The sequence below is a fragment of the Apodemus sylvaticus genome, chromosome 1, assembly GCF_947179515.1.
Source record: "Apodemus sylvaticus chromosome 1, mApoSyl1.1, whole genome shotgun sequence".
NCBI lineage: Eukaryota > Metazoa > Chordata > Mammalia > Rodentia > Muridae > Apodemus > Apodemus sylvaticus.
This window is the reverse complement of record NC_067472.1, coordinates 183,485,819-183,505,496: the sequence shown is the minus strand read 5'-3', so window position 1 is coordinate 183,505,496 and position 19,678 is coordinate 183,485,819. Positions and strand designations below refer to the sequence as shown.

Genomic DNA, 19,678 nt, shown 5'->3' with positions numbered 1-19,678 from the left:
GGAACTAGTACTGTAAACCAGGCTGGCCTTGAACACAGAGAGCTAGCTCCCTTACCTCCCCACTCTTGAGTGATGGGATTAAAGCTATGTGGAGTAATCTTTAAATTCAATTAAAAGATTTGTTTATGGGTATGAATGTGAACCATTTCAGTGCCTGGGAAGGTTGTTAAGCATTTGCAATGTAACTGAGCAGAGGCGTGACTCTGGCCCCATTCTTCTGACCAGTAATTAAAGCCTTGGTGCTTTGTTTTTACAGGCCGTTGACTAGAGAGCCCCAACTCTAAGTTGGCTAATATTTAACTAGCCTCCTAACTGAATGTGATCTGCTCACGTCGAGATCACACACTAGCTCAGACCCATAAAGGTTCTGGAAAATCCTTTTTTTCCTCCAGAGAAGTTTTGATCTGGAGGTCAAGTGAGCACAGTGCCACCGTCAGAACAACCATTATAAGTTCCTCTGTGGCCTTCTGAGCACAAAGTTGGCGGTTTCCAGCATTTTTTTTTTTTTTTTTTTTTTTTTTTTTTGCCGGCCATACATCTGGGAACCTGACTTGGGAGCCCTGCTCTCAAGTTCTTGGGCGCCTGTTGGGAAAAGGCGCGTTACCATGGAAACCCGCACGCCTGGGAAGCGTACCTCGTGCAAGGTGGAAGTCCAAGCGGCCATTTTGGGACCTGGATTGAACAGGCGCTCCCAAGCAACGGTTGACCGGTTTTAACTAAGTGACTGGTACAGCTGGGCGGGGGAAAAGAGGGCGGTGCCATCCTAGGGGATCAGGGGGGCGGGAGGGAGTTGAGAAGGTGAGGGGAGGGGAGGGAAGGCAAGGCAAGGCAAGGCTGGGAAAGGAGCAGGACCAGGCACAGAAAGGGCGGGGTGAAAGTCAGGACCTGGTGAAGATCTGAGGCCTGAAAGATGAGTATGGGCGTGTCTAGAAGAGGCGGGGCATAGAGATGGTGAGGTTCAGGGAATGGACAGGAGAGATGAGAGAAGGTGGAAGGAAAAGGTGTCAGTGGGGACAGTGAGGATCGCGAAGTCAGCGTGGGTGTGGAACGACGGGAGTTCTTGCGGCCAGAGGACAATCTTTACCCAGGAGGGACCCAGAGATCACAAGCGAAGTCCAGGCAGAGACACATACTGGGGCAGGGAGAGAATTATTTATGAGAGGGGGTTCGGCGAAGACAGAGCCAAATTGGGGGGCAGGACTGGTAGAGAGAGAAAGGACTGGAGTGAGGAGCGACTATCCTGCGAAGACACAACCGAAGACGAGGAGCGAACCGGAGGAATAGAGAGTCCCCGCGACCAGCAAAGGTTCCCTAAGGAGAAGGCTGGCGCGCAGGGCCGGGCTGGTGCTGAGGACAAAGCGCCAGGGCGGGAGAAGGGCTTTACGGAGAAGTGGTGCGAGGAACAGGAGAGCCAGGTCGCCTGGGACCCAGGGAGAAGAACTAGCCAGGACCGGGGGCGAGGCCGGGAGACAAAGGAGAGCGAGGATCTACTCTACCTCAAACCCAGGCGCTTGAGCCAGGACCAGGGGCGTGGCCGGGAAAGAAGACAGAGCGAGGATTTGAACTACTGCCACGCTCGGGCCCTGAATCAGGAGCAGGGACGTGGCCAAGAGAGAAGACCCAGCGATGATCCTACCTACCGCAACGCTCGGCGTCTGAGCCAGGATCAGGGGCGTGCCCAGGAAAGAAGACCCAGCGATGATCCGACCTACTGCAAAATTCGGGGTCTGAGCCAGCACCAGGTTTGTGCCCAAGAGAGAAGATCCAGCGAGGATCAGACCCACCGCAACTTTCCAGGTCTGAGCCAGGATCAGGGGCGTGGCCAAGAGAGAAGACTCAGTGAGGATCAGACCTCCCGCAGCGCTCGGCGACTAAGCCAGGACAAGGTTCGTGGGCAAGAGAGAAGACAGAGTGAGGATTTGAACGTAGGGGAAACTCGTGGGCAAGAGAGAAAGCGGAGCGAGGAGTGGGACCACCGCAACACTCGGGGCCTGAGGCAGGACGAGGGGCGTGGGCGAGAGAGAAGACAGAGCGAGGATTCGAACTACGACAACATTCGGGGCCTCTACCGGGACCAGGGGCGTGGCCAAGAGAGAAGATGGAGTGAGGATTCGAACTACCGCAATGCTCCAGATTTGATCGAGGACCAGGGACCTGGCCAGGAGAGAAAGAGGAGCGAGGATCTGATTTCCAGAAAGACTCAGACTAGCGAGCACAGAGGAGTGGGCGAGGACTCAGGAAAGGAGAAGAAGAAGACCAGGAGTCGGTTCTTGAGCAGGGCTAGAGCAAAGAGAAAGGGGCGTGGGGAAGAGCAGTGTGAGGGCGGGGAACCTTGTGAGGGCGGAGCCAAGTCCGCTGAGGGGCGCAGTGGAAGGGAAAACAGGAAGGGCTCGGGCAAGGCAAGAAAAAAAAGAGACGTGGTGAAGAGAACTGGAACAGAGAAGAGCAAGGCGAAGGCAAAGGGAGAGGGAGAGACTAGGAAGCTGGGTGACAAGAGCCGCAGGGGTAGGGATCAGAGTAAGAGCAGGGGCGGGGCCGAGAATAAAAGGGGCGGGGCGAGGAGTCTTAGTAGGGGAGGGGCAGAGAGTAGGAGGAGGGGCGGGGCGAGAAGTCTTAGTAGGGGAGGAGCTGAGAATAAGGGCGGGGCCAGGCCTAAGAGCAGAGCCAGGGCAGAGAATAAGGGGCCAGGAAGCCTGAGCAAAGGTGGAGCTAGGAAGAGGAGTGGGAAAAAGGACAGGAACTGAGCGGTTTCCTAGCGATCAGCCTCGGCTAGGCAACTTGCAAGTGGGTGTTGGTCCCCACGTTCTCCAGGTGTCCAGACCAGCCATGTCCCCTGTCAGCCTTGTGTGGATGAGAAAGCCAAACCTATGGGCATTCTGGGTACTGCGGCTAGTACTGTTGCTGTTGCTGTTGCTGAAGTCGTGGGCTGCAGATGATTTACGGAGGTGCACCTGGCTTGCTGTCCTGAACAAGTTCGAGAAGATAGGCTCGCATCTCTCCAGGGACCGATTTGTCGATCATGAGCCCATCGACACAGTGACCGAGGTGTTCAGAAAGTTGACAGATTCGCCGATTGAGCAGTCAGAGGTGAGGGAAGAGAGATCAAGACTCACTTGAGTGAACAGACATTTGACCCAAAGAGATTTGGGGTCAGTGAATAGAGGGGGATCCTGAGTCAGTACACCGGGTGACTAGATATTTCCCTCACTTTTTCTTACAGCAATACTTGAGCTTTCCTTACTACCTGCAAATCAACTTTTCCTGTCCCGAACAGGTGAGAGTTTACGGTGTGAGTGGGCTGATTTCTGCAAGTCTCCAATTTCCCATCATTTCCAGTAATGTTTTTCAATACAGTTTAATAGTCTCCACCAACCCCGAAGACCTTAGGGCTTCAGTCTCCCAGTAGGTACAAGACACAATAGGGAGAAAAAGAAACTCCTCCCACCCCACCCCAGCCCACCCCACCCAACCCCGGTTTTAAAATTGAGCTGTAGCTCATCTTTTGTTTTGTTTGGGGGCCTAGGGACAGAACCCAGGCTTTGTGCACGCTGCGACCATGCCCCCAGGCCCTGACAGGGCCATTCTAAAGGGAACACAGCAGTCCATGTTAGTGTATCTACAGAGTCTGGCCACTGTCTCAGCTCCACGTTGCCATGGTGAAAACACCATGATGGAGGCAACTTATAATCAAAGAGTCCATGAGCCCCACAGCAGGGAACATGGTGGGGGCCACCGCGATGGGGAGGTGTGTGCTGGAGCAGCAGCAGAGAGTGAGGAGAGCTAACTGGGAATGGTGCAGATGCTGGAGACCTCAAGGCCTAACACCTGCGGTGACACACCTCCTCCAAGGAGGCCATATGCAATCCTGCCAAAGAGACCCAAGGCTAGGAACAAAGCTTTCACATCACACAGGGGAGCCCGAGGGGCCGCCCTGACTCACCCAGCCTCAGGGAGCCATTATCTGCCTCCTGAGTGTTTGTTATCTGACAACAAGAACTGGGTGCCTGCTGATAGTTACTCTTTCTTTTTTAAAAAGAGCATTCATCCTATTTTTTCATAGGTTTCTGCATGTGCATGCAGTTGCCTATGGAGGTCAGAAGAGGGGGACAAGTTCCTGGAATTTGAGTTACAGTCATGTGGCTTACATCAATGCTCAGGCATGCCTTGGTCATGTGTGAGAACAGCACACACTCTTAACCTCTGAGCCAGCCATCTCTCTAGCCCCACCCTCTCTCTTTGATGACTGAGGATAGTGTTACTTAACCGGGCTGGCCTTGAATTCACAACAGTTCTTGTGCCCCTGTCTCTCAAGGATTATTGGTATGAGCCAGCATAGGAATCTTCCTTTACCCATTTTGGTTTATTTGTTTGCTTGCTTGTTTGTTGTTTGGGACAGGGTCTTTCTCCAGAGCACTGGCTATCCTGGAACTCACAGAGATCTGCCTGCCTCTGCCAGGATCAAAGGTAGCGTGTGCCATATGGATCGGATCCCTTTGATCATTTTATTCTTTTTTAAAATAATTTATTTCTTTTTATTTTGAGTTCACTTGTGTTTTGTCTGAATGTATGTCTATGCGAAGGTATCAAGTGCCCTGAACTGTAGATACAGACAGTTGTGAGCCCCCAAGTAGTTGCTGGGAACTAAACCTGCATTTTCTGGAAGGGCGGTCGGCACTCTTAACCCTGAGCCATCTCTCCAGCCTCCCTGGCTTTTTTAATAGGAAGGGTTTTTTTGGCCTTTTAATTATTGATTTGTGAAAAATTATTATTTTTGTTAAAGATTTTATTTATTTTATGTATATGAGTACGCTGCAGTTGTCTTCAGACACACCGGAAGAGGGCACCAGATCCCATTACACATGGTTGTGAGCTACCATGTGGTTGCTGGGAATTGAACTCAGGACCTCAAGAAGAAGACTCAGTGCTCTTGACCACTGAGCCATCTCTCCAGCCAGCCCATACAAATTATTTATATACTTTGACTGATGGTTGTTTGTCATACAGATGATTTGAAAACAATGTGCCTTATTTTGTAGGTTCTTTCTCTGAAGACAGGGTCTTGCTATGTAGACCAGGCTGGTCTGAAACTCAGAAACATCTACTTGCCTCTGCCTCCTTAGTGTTGGGGTTAAAGATGTGCACCATCCCGACCTGGTTCTTTTATTAGTGTTTTGGAAGCGGTGCCTCATCAAACTCAGGCTGGCTGACTTGAGGAAACAATAACCTCAGACTCCTGATGGCCCCGCCTCTGCAGGCTCCACTGGAGGGGGCTGGGATTCTGAAATCCCAGTGTGCTGCTGCATTTGTTTTTATTCTGTGAGGAGAATGGAGCTTCAGGCCTCATGCATGCAGGGGAAGCAGTCTCAGGGCAGGGCCAGAGAGGTGGTAGCTCACTGGTTAGAGTACTTACTTGCTGCTGTTGCAGAGAAGCAGTGTGAGATTCCTAGCACCTGTGTGGTGCTCACCACCGCACACAACCCCAGCTCCAGGGCCCATGATACACAGGCAGGTGTTCAGACCAAATAGTTTTGCATGTTAAGTGAGTAAACCTAAAGAAAGGGAGTGACAAGAAAGTGCCAGTGTGACCTGCAACTCCCACCTGGGCCCTGGCTAGCCTGGAACTTGGTACTGATGCTCCTGCTCCTCTTCTCTGAGTGCTGGGATCACAGAATTAAGTCACCGCCCTTGACTCAAAAGGTTTTGTTTTGTTTTTTTTAAACATTTTATTTATATCTAAGGATGCTTTGCCTGCATGTGTGTCTGCATATCGCATGCATGCCTGGTCCTTGCAGCTTCCAGAGGACAGAATATAAAGCCAGGAAACTGATCACCAGGCCTGGTGCACTTAGAACCCTCTGTAGAGAACAAACTGGCCTCAGACATGTGATGATCCTCCTGTTCCCGTCTCCTGAGGGGTGAAAGGTGACTGTCACTATACCCGGCCTCTAGAGCATATTGATTTGCTTCTTTTTGAGACAGTCTTACGTTATTGCCCAGGCTGACTTGAAATTCCCCATGTGTCCTCCTGGACGAGCCTTGAACTAAAGACCCTGCTGTCTCATCCCCTGCAGCACAGGGAACAAGCATGTGCCACCACAGCAGGCTGCACCGCCACAATCTCTTACCCTGCCATGGTGGGGAGAACCTGCTGTGTGCACCCAGCTCGGGGTATAGGACATTACTCCAGGGTTCTCCAGGCAGTGACCCTAAAACCGAGTTATGCCCTTCCCCCCTCAGAATAGCGAGGAGCTGGCCCGAAAGGGCCACCTGATGGGGATGAAACCCATGGTCCTGGTCAACTTCATCTCCTCAGTCAATTTTTATGTTTGGGAGCTGGAAAATATGCAGATTCTGATGGAGGCTGCTCCAATGCGCAGCACAGGTAGGCCAAACTGCTTGATGGTGGTTGGAGGGGGATGGCTATTCCCGGAATGCCCTGAGGCCCACTTGGGCCTCTGGCAGTCTCTTGGATACCTCCTGCCTCTGTGCCTCCTCCACCCTGCAGGGTACTGCCCAGCAGAGGCCATGTGTATCCTGAACTGGTACACACCCATGCCCATTAAAAATGGCTCCGTGGTCTCCGAAGTGGACATCTACACCAATGGTATAGGGCCCTTCATTCCCAAGAAAAGGTGCTGCTTCTGGTGGTGTGCACACTCAGGGGAAAGGCCATTCCCAGAATCCCAGAGGAAGCAGGGGAAGCCAAAGGGGGGGCGCTAGGAGCTGGGCAGGGGCCTGAGATGGCATGCCTAACTGCAACTTGCTTACAGGTTCTATGTGAATATGAATGGCTACATGAGGACAGATGCCAGTGGTAAGGCTGAGTTCACCATAGGATATGAGGTGAGGGCTACCAACAGGGGCAATACATGAATTACACACACCTTGTCTTCAAACCAGCACAGATCCCATTTGTTAGCACTTTCTTATCTCTGGGCCCCGGGTGCCATTTTTTCCAATGGTATCTTTGAGTTCCTCTCTGAGTTAATCTGGAGAGGAAGGGGTGCTCTCTCTCTCTCTCTCTCTCTCCCTCTCTCACACACACACACACACACACACACACACACACACACACACACACACACAGTCTCCCCCATGCTAGAGCCTCCAGAGTCCTCTCCAGGTAAATATGGGGTGATAGACAGCCCGTGCGTATTGTCTCCCTGGGGTTAATATGGGTTTGTTTTATTACATTACTTTGCATGTGCTTATACCATGGTATGCATGTGGTCAGAGGACATTTAGGAGCCTGTATTCTTCCCACCATGTGGAACTGTCTGGCACTGAATGCTATGACATGAGACTTGGCTGCAGGAGTCGTTGCCTGCCAGACCACCTCACAGGCTCCCGTGTAGTGTTTTCTATCAAGGTTTCAGTGTAGCCAGCAATGGCATAGAACGCGTTGTACAGACCAGGCAAGTTTTGTGAGACTCCTGCCTCGGCCTCCCAAGAACTTGTATCCTAGACGTGGGGCGCCAAGGCAAGCCTCCCAGGTCCATTTTAACTTTTCTAATACATCTGTCTACTTTGTGGCAGAGGACACACATGGGCACATATATGGCAGTCTGAAGACAACTTTCAGGAGTTGATTCTCCGTCTCTATCATTAAACTCAGGACATCCAGCCTGGTGGCAGGTGTCTTTTACCCAGCAAGCCAGCTCACATGCTGTGTACACTCACTTCAAAGACAAGAACACTGAGGCTCCAATTTCCTACCTCCTGTCAGAGAGATCCCAGAAAAAGAGACCTCACACCATTCTTCATGATTCCCATACCCATATTCTAGTGTGAGTGTGTTGTATGACAGTGTGCTTGCATGCATGTGTGTATGGTATGTACATGTGTGTGAGAATGTGTGTGTGTGTGTGAGAGAGAGAGAGAGTCTCTGCATGTTTTTGTGAGAGAGAAAGAGACTGTGAGAGTGTGTGTTTCTGTGTGTGAGAGAGAGAGATGGTGGGTCTGTGTGTGGTTTTGTGAGAGAGACTGTGTGTGAGACAGTATGTGTGTGTATGAGAGTGAGAGAGTATATGTGTGTGAGAGGTGAGAGAGTATGTGTATGTGTGAGAGAGTGTGTGTGTATATGTGTGAGGGGAGTGAGAGGGTCTGTGTGTGAGAGAGAGTGTGTGTGTGTGAAAGAGAGTGTTTATTTGTGTGTGTGTGTGAGAGAGAATTTATGTGTGTGTGTATGTGTACGCGCGCGCGTCTGAGCATCTGAGTATGTGTCTGTGTGCGTGTGTGTCTGAGTGTGTCTGTGTGTGTGCGCATGTGTGTCTGTGTGCCGCTGTGTGAGTGTGTGCATGTGTCTGTGTGCATGTGTCTGTGTGTGTGCGTGTGCGTGTGTGTCTGTTTTGAACTTCGGTCGTCACACATGCTAGTCCAGCCACAGCACCACTGAGGTAAATCTGGAGCACTGCCCCTGTGTTCTGAGCTTGCTATGCATTCACTCAGCTGGCAAATGCTTCCCCAGTGAGGGTGGAGCTCAGAGGACGTCCAGGGCTGAATGGACCTCACCTCAAATGGGGAGGGGGTGTAAGGTGGAAATGAATGGAGGGGCAGCTGTCCTAGAGCCCTTGTGCTGAGCTGAGCTAAGGAAGAGGCTGGCACTGGTTAGAGGGAAGCCAGAGAGTGGAGGAGAGAGAGCTCAGGGAGGCGGCAGCAAGCAGAGGCTTTAGAGTCAGAGGAGATCTCAGGCTGTGGCAGAGATGGAGGTCCAGCCAGGCAGGTGAGAAATGCTGAGTGGCGTTTCTGTCCCCCTGACAGAGCCTTGTTCTGAAGTCGACACACTTCAGGTCTTCAATGTCCAGGCCCCTGTGGTACACTGTGAGACACGCCCCCGTGTACATCCTCGGAGGCTTTTATGATGAAAAGTCCATCCTGTTTTCAGACTCTAACTTTGATGACTATGTGCTCTTGGAGGTGAGTGACAGCGGGCAGAGCCAGGCTTGGGCTGCTGGGCAGTGCTGGGTCTTCCGGGTCTGGGGCTACAGAATGGGGCTTCAAGGACATACCATTCTCCAGCAACAGGGCTTGAAGGGAAAACTGACTGCTAGGAAGCATAGGTTCAAATATGTTTTAAAAAATACATTTCATGGGGCCTGGAGAGATGGCCCAGAGGCTAAGATCACTGGCTGTTCTTCCGGAGGATATAGGTTCAAGTCCCAGCACCCACATGGCAGATCACACCCAGCTGTAACTCAAGCCCCAGGGACTCTGGTGCCTCTGGCCTCCACAGGCACTATCGCTCAAACACAAACTCTCTCTCATACACACACAGATGCATAAAACAAAATAATGAAATATATTTTTAAAAGTTATAGCCCAATTATATTTTTGTTAAGGTTTTATTCTTTTAAGACAGGGTCATAGGCCAGGCAGTGGTGGTAAACACCGTGAAGCCCAGGGCATGGGAAGCAGAGGCAGGCAGATCCCTGAGGCAGAGGTGAACCTTCTCTACAGAGTGAGTTACAGGCCAGCCAGGGCTACACAGAGAAACCCTTTCTCCAGCAAACGACACACACACACAACCAAGGTCTCACTATGCAACCTTGGCTAGCCTAAAGCCTGATACATAGATCAGGCTGAATTGCAACTGGTGGAGATCCACCTGCCTCTGCCTCCTCAATACTGGGATTAAAGTTGGTGCTCCTTCATGCCTGGTCCTGTCATTTACTACATAAATATCATGTGTACATATATGGACGGGATGGAGAGAGGGTTGAAAACTGAAGGCACTGGCTGCTCTCCTAGAGGATGTGGGTTGGATTGTCAGCACCCACAGGATGGCTTACAGTCATCTGTGACTCCAGGTCCTAAGGGTCAAAGGTCCTCCAGTGGCTGCCACAGGCACCCCGCCTTACACACATTGGGCAGTCAACCTATACATACAAGAAATGAAATATACATGTAAATATACATATATGTGCATGTATACACATATATATGAGAGAGTCAGAGTCAGAACAGCAGAGGCAGACACAGAGGGAGTAGAACCAGGGATAGTGGTGCGCATTTTGGATCCCAGCATTCACGAGGTAGAGGCAGGCTGATCTCTTGTGAGTTTGAGACCAGCCTGATCTAGATTTACATTAAAAAATTCAAGGCTAACCAAGGCAGCATAGTAACACTCTTTATAAAGCAAGAATACAAACACACACACACACACACACACACACACGGCTAGATAGGTAGTTGGACAGTGAAGAGCACTGGTGGCCTGGTTGGTGCCCACAGAGGCCAGAAGTGGGCACTGGGTCCCCTCTCAGTAGAGTGAGAGTGTTGTGAGCCCCCAAGGAGATGCTGGGAGTCCCGGGTCCTCTTGAAGAAAAAGCAGTGCTCTTAACCACTAAGCCACCCCTCCAGGTTCAACATGGAATGTTTTCTCTTCATGGGAGCAGAACTCTGACCTGTGCACGGGGCCTGGTGAACACGTGGTGCACTCTGTAGCCGCAGGTTGTGTACAGTCTCATGCTCGGGTCAGGCCCCTGTCTCAGCAGTCAGAGCAGCACCCTTAGCCAAGGCAGGACTCAGAGGCCGCACTCTCACACTGGCTCATGCCTTCTCTGCTCCCCTGCAGCTGAGCATTGACAGCTGCTGGGTCGGTTCCTACTACTGTCCCATCCTCGGCTTCTCAGCCACCATCCATGACGCCATCTCCACCGAGAGCACGCTCTTCATTCGACAGAACCAGCTCGTCTACTATTTCACAGGCACATACCCCACGCTCTACGACAGAAGCCGCGGCAGCAGTGAGAACACTGGGCTGGGGGTAGCGGGTAGGGGGCATGTGGGTGTCAGAGAAACAAAAGCAAGAAGGATATTGACCGTAAAAGTCCAGGCATTGCCGTGGTATACACCTTTCATGCCAAGGTGGATGGGAGGCAGAGGCAGGGGGATCAGGAGCATATGGTCACCCTTAGCCACATAGGCTGTTTGAGGTGAATCTGGGCTATGGGAGGCCCTGGAGGGGGCACACATGGGTAGGGATGCTGCCACCCTCTAAGCCTAGCACTCGAGACTGTCTAGTTCAGGGCAAGCATGGACCATGTTTTAGGTCCCAGACAGCCTGGGCAACTGAATGACAACTGCTTCAAGCCACTCCCTCCAGGATGGGGGTGAGGGCAAAAAAGCCAGGAGAAGTTGGGCGCGCCTGTGGGGTGGATACCTGACCCAGAAGCCCATGAGCACTTGGGCTTCAGACATAGGTTTGTCCAGGTTCTCACTGTAAGTCTTGGTCTCCTTGCTGACTTTGATGATTCCTGCCCACACCCAGCCCCAGAGAGCCCCGCATCCTTTGGCTAGTGGCAGCAAGCTGGAAGGGCCTCTCTTGGCCTCACTGTGTCCACCACACAGTTCAGAACCAAGGCACCAAAATAAGGGGCGAGCCCATGTAGACCTCATGAGCAGCCCCAGTATAGTGGTGCACACCTGACACCACAGTATTGAGGGAAGCAGCAGCTGGAAGCTGGCCAGTTTGAGAGCAGCCTGGGCTACATAAGGAGTTTGATTGGGAGCAGCCTGGGCTACATCTGGAGTTGGACGCCAACCAGAGCTACAGTGTTAAAACCCTGTCTCTTAAATCCAAAGCCAGCCATAACAAGCTAGAGTTCGAGGGTAGAATTCTACCTTCAAGGAAGTGGGGTGTTATGAAAGTGGCAGGTGTTACTCTCCTACCTCCCCAGAACCATGCTGACATGTTGCTCCAGGCTAAGAGGACAGGGAGCAGGCTCTGTAAGACCAGAAGGAAAGGGTTGGGGTCCACACCTCCTCCTGACCAGCCTGGATCTGAGTCACCACGCTTTTACCCTAGGCAGATGGGTTCGTGTCCTGCCCAGTGAGTGCATCAAGAGACTGTGTCCCGTGTATAGCAGTGGCAATGGATCTGAGTACATCCTGGCCCTCACCACTGGCAAGAATGAGGGTTACATTCACATCGGGACCATCACAGGTAACAGCCTGTGTCTTCTGAATACTCAGGAGACAGTTTTCTACACCCTTACTGGGACTGCTCTTCCTTGCCCGGTGACCTCAGCAGAGCTAGCAGGCTCCAGGTTGTCCGGATGTATGGAGATGGGTATGCTTGCCTGCTAAGTGAGGAGTTGAATTCAGTCCCTGGGAAGCATGTGGAGGAAGGAAAAAACCAACTCAGTGTGTCCCTCTAACCCACTCATATATGCAAAGCATGTCGAATTTGGGGCCATCATGGACTACAAAGGGAGTTCCAGGATACCTAGATTTTTATAGTGAGATCTTCTCTCAAAAACAAAAGAAAGAAAAGAAAAGAAAAGAAAAGAAAAGAAAAGAAAAGAAAGAAAGAAAGAAAGAAAGAAAGAGAGAGAGAGAGAGAAAGAAGAAAAATTGGGGGATAGAGGACCAGAGAGTTGGCTCAGAGACTGAGAGCACTGGCCGCTCTTCAGTTCCTAATGATATTCCAGATTATCTGATGGTCTCCATTGGCCTCCACCAGAGCCAGGCACTCAGGTAATAGACATAGACATAGGCATACAAAAACACAGACAGGAAACAAGGGAATCACAAAAACGCTATGTAGGTGCTAACATGCAGTGCTAGGCCGGACCACCACATTTCTTGGTAGTCAGGAGCTCATACAACAGAGGCACAGCCCTCCTCGTGCCGTGTTCTCATTCCACATCCTTTACTTGGTTTTGAGACAGGATCTGAGCATGGGACTCGCTCTCTGGGCACTCACTATGTTGACCAGGCACTCCACAGCAATCTCTCCCTGGACTCTCCCTATCCACAGCACTCTCCCTGCTGCTGCCTGTGCCAACACTCAGGGGCGCTCCTGCTCTCAGTTCCCCGCAGGGATCTGCCAGGCCCAGTTGAAAAGATAGTGTGTTTGTTTCTGTGGGCTTTTTTTTTTTTCTTTAAAGGAAAACTAGTTGATAAGCTGGTGTCTTAGTCAGGGTTTCTATTCTTGTATAAAACATCGTGACCAAGAAGCAGGTTGGGGAGGAAAGGGTTAATTGAATTTGTACTATCAGATTGTTCATCACCACTGGAAGTCAGGACTGGAACTCAAGCAGCTTCAGAAGTGGAGGCTGGTACAGAGGCCATAGAGGGATGTTATTTACTGGTTTCTTTCTTTTGCCGTGCTCAGCTTGCTTTTTTTATAGAAACCAGGACTACCAGCCCAAGGATGGCACCACCCACAAGGGACTCTCTGCCCTTGATCACTAATTGAGAAAATGAATTATAGCTGGATCTCATGGAGGCATTTTCTCGACTGCTGGCATTTCTTTTCCTTTCTCTGTGATAACTCTAGCTTGTGTAAAGTTGACACACAAAACCAGCCAGTACAATTGATCCCTTGTCAACTTGACACACAAACAAAACTATTAAACCTCAATCCTTACTTTCTTATTTATCCCCAAGGTCTAAATAACTTTAAAAGTCCCACAGTCTTTGCAAATTCTTACATATTAAAATTCCAGTCCCTTTAATGTGTCTCATCTCTTTGAAAATCTAAAGACTTTTTGCAACTAAAAGTCACTTAACTGTGGGCTGTACTAAAATACTTTTCTCCATGAAGAGGGAAATTATCAGTGCACACTCATGTTCAAATGCAAAATCAATCTCCAACCTTCCAATGTCTGGGAACCCCTCAAGGGACCTTCTGGGCTCCTCTAAGGACTTGAATCACATCTCCAGCTCTGCCCTTTGTAGCACACACCTTCTAGGCTCCAGCTGCCTGTACTCCACTGCAGCTGCTGTTCTTGGTGGTCATCTCACGGCACTGGCATCTCCAAAGCACAGCTGTCTTCCGCTGTAACTAGGCTTCTCCAATAGCCTCTGATTGGCTCTCTTCATGGTGCCAAGCCTCAACTCCTTTGCTTGACCCCTTCAGTCCTAGGCCATCAACTGTAACTGAGTCTGTGACTTCACCAATGTCCTCCCTTGGCCTCAGCTGCTCTTCATGACCCCTTCAAGCTTTCAAAACCAGTACAACCTGGGTGACTCTTCCACATTACCAAGTCCAGCTGAGCACCTTGGCTATCTCTGGAACACAGTATCTTTGTGCTCTCAGAAAATGCTTCCCAGAAGATGTCACCTCATTGAAGCTGGTCTCTTCTTGGTCCCCCCACAAACCCCCACCCCGAGACAGGGTTTCTTTGTGTAGCTCTGGCTGTCTTGGAACTCACTCTGTAGACCAAGCTGGCCTGGAACTCAGAAATCTGCCTGCCTCTGCCTCCCAAGTGCTGGGATTAAAGGCGTGTGCCACCACTGCCCAGCGATGCTGGTCCCTTCTTAATCACCAACAATTTCTTAGCTCCAGCTAACCAGCACATCAATAGTCCCAGTAATGCAAAGGTTTCACTTTAGTAGTTCTGGTATCTTGTTCATTACATCTGATTCTTCAGCCCCAGCTAACCCAAACCACAGAATCTTCACAATAACAATAGCAATAGCCCTGATAAGTCTTTAATCTTCCCTCTGAGATTTCACAAGCCAGGCCTCTATCTTCTGCACTGTTCTCAACATTATCTTCCAAGCTCCTACAGGACATCCCACAGAACCTTTAACATCCATAATTCAAAAATCCAAAGTCGTTCCACAGTCTTCCCCAGAACATGGTCAGGGTGTCACAGAAATACCCCACTTCTGAGAGCTATTTGACTTAGTCAGGGTTTTTATTCCTGCAAAAAATATCATGACCAAGAAGCAAGTTGGGGAGGAAAGGGTTTATTCTGCTTACACTTCCAAGTTGCTGTTCATCACCAAAGGAAGTCAGGACTGGAACTCAGCAGACCAGGAAGCAGGAGCTGATGCAGAGGCCATGGAGGGATGTTCCTTACTGACTTGCTTCCTCTGCCTTGCTCAGCTTTCTCTCTATCTTAGAGAATCCAAGACTCTCAACCTAGGGATGGCAGCACCCACAAGGGGGCCCTCCCACCTTGATCACTTACTGAGAAAATGCCTTACAGCTGTATCTCAAGGAGGCATTTCCTCAATTAAAATTCCTTTCTCTGTCATAATTCCAGCCTATGTCAAGTTGACACACAAACCCAGCCAGTACTGCTGGGACGTGGTGGTGCACACCTTTAATCTCAGCACTCAGAATGCAGGGGCAGGCCCCCCTGTGAGCTGGAGGCCAGCCTGGTCTACAGAGTGAGTTCTAGGATAGCTAGGGCTACACGAAGAAACTGTGTCTAGGAAAACAAACAAAAAAGAGTAGTTGATGAGTCCCTATTTTGTATGACATAGTGTCTAACCATTTATACCACAGATACAACCCCCACCTCATCCTGATCTGTGGAACCCTAGGTCTGTAGCTTTTGCCAAGTAACAGCAATTCCCTCACACACTTTCCCATCTGAAAATAGGACCAGATGACATTACTGTCATATATTTTGGGTTAATAAAAAAGACTCAATAAATTCGTTGGACGTGGTTGTGCACTTAAGGTAGTCACAAGGTCTAAGGCAGAAGGATCAAGAGCTGGAAGCCATCATGAACTAAAAAAAAAAAAAAACAACCGCAGGACCAGGGAGTGGCCCAGCATTAGACAGTGCCTATGGAATCTTCCAGTAACTGTTGTAGCTCCGGTTGTGTACCCCTACACCCGCTCCATCAGTTTTGATACCCAGCCACAGGATGCACTCTGACTGGCTTGTGATGTTCACACCTCCATATCTAAAAGGGATTTTGAGGCAGTAGATCAAGTGTAAAGATGAGAATGCCCAGAGTCAGCCTGACCCCTAGAATCCCTGGACTAAGAGGTTCAAGGTGTGGAGGACCCCGAGGGGTGCTGGTTGGGTCAGATGCCCTTCAGGGTCCAGTGGACGAGAAAGGGGCTGAGCATGGCATCTGACTTGCTCCACAGCTGGCCTCGTGTCCTTCCACATGGTGCCGGATGGCTGGTCTATATGTGAAAAGTTACCAGGTACTCATTTTTTTCCGTGGGATCTGGAGTAGGAGGGTGGTGGACCTCTGAGAAAGGGTGTGAAAGGTTATGGGGTTAGCTAGATTCTAGACTGCTGTAGATTCTGCTCTCCCCAACAGGTATAAACTGCAGCATCGACTGGGCTACATACATCACCGATGAGGGGAACCTGCTGTTGTTGGTGAAAATTGACTCTGGGCAATTTTATTTAGTCAATTTTAATACAGGTAAATCAGGTTGCCTGGAGGTCAGGAGGGAACATGCAGGAGCTGGGACTGTGTGACCATATGCCTACCCCACACATGCCACGCTTAGATAAGGTGTACAGTGGGCTGGGGAAGCCAGTGTGTCTAGGAGAGGTAAGAGAGGACAAGGAGGAAGCCTGCAGAGGGGAACAGAACTACCTCTGGAAGGCCCTGGAGTCCACAAGGAGGTTCAGTTTTATCTTCCCTTTGAGATAAAAGCTGTCTCAAAAATGACAATAGAGGAGGAATCCACAACTGGACGCCTAGTGTGTGTATTCACATACTCGCATTTTGATATTCTCGGCCAACAAGATGGCTCAGTAGTTACAGCACTTGCCACCAAACCTGATAACCTAAGCTCAGTTCTCAATCCCCACCTGGTAGAAAGAGAGACAGTTCCCAAAAGCTGTCTTCTGTGGCTGAAGAAATTGCATTTTTGTATGCACACATATACATACATGTTGACATTGAGTAAATATAATGAATCAAGGAAGGTATTCTATCTTAAGTGAAAAACTAGGAGATTCTTTAAGGTGGGTAGGGATTTGTTTATATTGGATTTTTGTGTTTTGAAACAAGGTTGTATTATGTAGCTCTTGCTGGGCTAGAACTCCCCATGTAGATCAAACAGGCTTCAAACTCTCAAACATCCACGTGGTGCTATTTCCTGACCTCTGGGATTAAAAGGTCACCGTGCTCAGTTGCCAGCAGAGTCTCACATGAGGCTTGGAGAACAGGAACTCTGGCTTTGCTTACAGATCCTGAGAGATTAGGGTTTCAAGAGAGTTAGTTCTTCAGGTTTCAGGTGCTGTTTTCCTATCTCTAGAGTCCAGCACTGTGGATATCCTGTACAAAATACCACGGTTTATCCCTGAAGGTAGGACCAAAGGGAAGGGGGGCTTCCCGGGGGGACAGTGGCCAGGAAGAGAGCAGGTGAGCACTCTTCCCCTCTGCCCTGCCTTCTCATCTCCTCTGCTGTGGTCAGCTAAGGAACTGGACTTCTTGGTGCTCCTTGATAGGGAGACCTACACCAGCACCCCGACGACACCCAAGGGTTTGTACTTCAACACGTTGAACAACATGCTGTACATCTGGGGTAACTTCATCCTGCAGAGGTAGGTATAGGCTCACAGGCATGTGAGCGAGCGAGCACACACACTTGTTTATTTAAATACTTTTAATCTGTTTTTGAGACAGGTCTCACCTATGTAGCCTTGGTTGTCCTGGAACTCACTGAAAACCAGGCTGGCCTCAAACTTCTGTCTGCCTCTGCTTCCCCAATGCTGAAATGAAAGGCCTATGCCATGCTTCCCAGTCAAGTTTTACTTTACTGAATCATGTGTATGTATCTGTGTCTGTGCGGTGCTGATGTACACATAGGGGTGTAGTTGTCTGTGGAAGCCAGAAGAGGATGTTAGACACCCCGGAGCTGGGCCTAACCCGTAAGCTGAAAGGATTGTTTTTTCCAGTCACTGGGGTGGAGGTCAAGTCCTGCATAGGTTAGGGAAGTCCTCCATTGGTAAGCCACACCCTGGACCAGCACCAGTGGACTCTGGATGAGGACTCTGCTCAGGGTCACTCCTCTTCAACTCCAGGAGCCATTTTGTCAAATGAAAGTTGTCTGGACAGGACACATGTGAGCAATAGAGAGTGTGTTCTGGGGTCTAGTCTCTTATTCTTCAGGAACCCAGAGGTCCCATGCCATCTGCATGGACAGGGGGCAAACTGCTTTTTCTTGATGCATTTGGTTTTATAAGAAAGAAACCCGACTCAAAAACCACTTAAGCACAAAGAATCTTCTGACTGGTGCATGGAAAGATGAAGGTCTAGCCTCAGGCATGACTGGGTCCAGAGCTCAGAAGGCTTGCCATGAGGACCCGTATCTAGGCAAGGTAGTACTTTTACTGTCCAGGGCAGACAGCTGAATGCTGGAGTCCCCAAAAAGGAGAGATGGTAAGATACAGGTCCAAAGGCACAAGGACGCTTGTGCTCATGCCCAGGGGAAGCGAAAGCCATGGTCACAGGTTCCCTTTGCTACTGTCTACAATGACAGAGAACAACCAGGCTGTCATTACTGGCTATATGATGGATGCAATGGGAAAAGAGGTGTCTAGAACACCATTGTCCCCATGTTCAGAGCGTCCTCCCTCTGCCCCTGCAGTTACAATAGGGAACACTTCATTTTACTGGCTGACTTCCCCAAGGAGTTCACCATCAAATACATGATCAACTCTTACAATGGACAAATGGCCGTTGTCACAGAAAATGAACAGGTGAGATGCCCTGTCTTTCTCCCCAAGCCCTCCTTGTTCAACTCCTAATCTTCCTGCACTGCCAGGGTGAACACCCTTCAGGGACCCCAAGATAAAGGTCAATAGAAGGCAATACATCTAATGGGGTCATGGAACTCAGAGGTGGTGGGAGACTTTTCCAAAGAGTGTGCATCTTTGGAAGGACACAGTGGAGTGAGTGGGAGAGTGGGAAGGCTTCCCTTGTTCCTGAATACTCATAGCTATACTGCTTGATCCACAGATCTGGTACTTTCTGGAGGGTGGCTATGATGTATACCAGCTGATCCCTTCCGAAGGCTGGAACATCTTCTTAAACCTGCAGAAGTTGCAAAAGTCTCCCCTCTATTCAGATGATGAGGCCCTGGTCTCCGTCTTCTATGAGAATGGGGAACTCTATCAGGTACCAGGAGGGTTTGGTAGGGTTGGAGGTGGGGAGCAGGTTGGAAGCTACAAGGAGGTTTCCACAAACTTACATGCCTGCTTGTGGCCCCAGCTGGTCTATCTTTTTGACATCGGAAAAGAACGTTTGGTCAAGAGGCGAGTGCCTGTGGGAACAGTGATGGAGTACAACTTGCACAAACCCATTTCAGTGGAGAAAAAGGGGTGAGAAGATTGGGACCATGCAGCTGTCTCAGAGCTCCCAGCCCAGGGGTGGGACCTGGAGCCACCCTAATGGTAACCTGGTGGTGGGAATGGGTGCATGCTTAATATGGAACACAGGTCAGAGGAAGAGGGAGGTGCAGCTGGAGGGCTTGGGGCACCAGGGAGGACGGAAGCCATGACCTGAGTGTGTGGAGGAAGTGGGAGGTGGTTAGAGGGTGTCTTGGTTAGGATTTGCTCCTGTGAACAGACACCATGAGCAAAGCAACACTTCCAAGGACAACATTTAATTGGGGATTACTTACATGTTCAGAAGTTCTGTCCATTATCACTAAGCAGGAACATGGCATCATCCAGGCAGTCATGGTGTAGGCAGAACTGAGAATTCTACATCTTCATCGGAAAGCTGCTAGCATAATAATGGTTTCCAGGCAGCTAGCATGAGGGTCTTAAAGCCAACCCATTCCCACAGTGACACACCTACTCCAGCAAGGCCACACCTCCTCCAACAGGGCCATACAGTCTAATATACCACTCCCAGGGCTGAGCATAGACAAATCGTCACATTCCATTCTCTGCCCCACATAGGCTGGTACAAACATATGAGTCTATGGGGGCCATACCTCAACATAGCATAACAC

At 50.0% G+C, this 19,678-nt stretch overlaps 1 protein-coding gene across 1 annotated transcript in view; it reads left to right on the top strand.

Moving 5' to 3' along the window:
- Positions 1-965: 965 nt before the first annotated feature.
- The window catches only part of LOC127696779 (cation channel sperm-associated auxiliary subunit gamma 2-like), a 29,412-nt gene continuing 10,699 nt past the window's right edge, over positions 966-19,678 (top strand). The window contains exons 1-16 of the mRNA XM_052199722.1: positions 966-2,505; positions 2,714-3,087; positions 3,221-3,274; positions 6,238-6,382; positions 6,506-6,632; positions 6,771-6,843; positions 8,761-8,916; positions 10,574-10,745; positions 11,807-11,944; positions 15,842-15,901; positions 16,021-16,128; positions 16,973-17,023; positions 17,132-17,261; positions 18,308-18,419; positions 18,679-18,837; positions 18,931-19,040. Coding sequence (XP_052055682.1) covers positions 966-2,505; positions 2,714-3,087; positions 3,221-3,274; positions 6,238-6,382; positions 6,506-6,632; positions 6,771-6,843; positions 8,761-8,916; positions 10,574-10,745; positions 11,807-11,944; positions 15,842-15,901; positions 16,021-16,128; positions 16,973-17,023; positions 17,132-17,261; positions 18,308-18,419; positions 18,679-18,837; positions 18,931-19,040 — 3,509 coding nt within the window. The remainder of the gene's footprint in view (positions 2,506-2,713; positions 3,088-3,220; positions 3,275-6,237; positions 6,383-6,505; positions 6,633-6,770; positions 6,844-8,760; positions 8,917-10,573; positions 10,746-11,806; positions 11,945-15,841; positions 15,902-16,020; positions 16,129-16,972; positions 17,024-17,131; positions 17,262-18,307; positions 18,420-18,678; positions 18,838-18,930; positions 19,041-19,678) is intronic.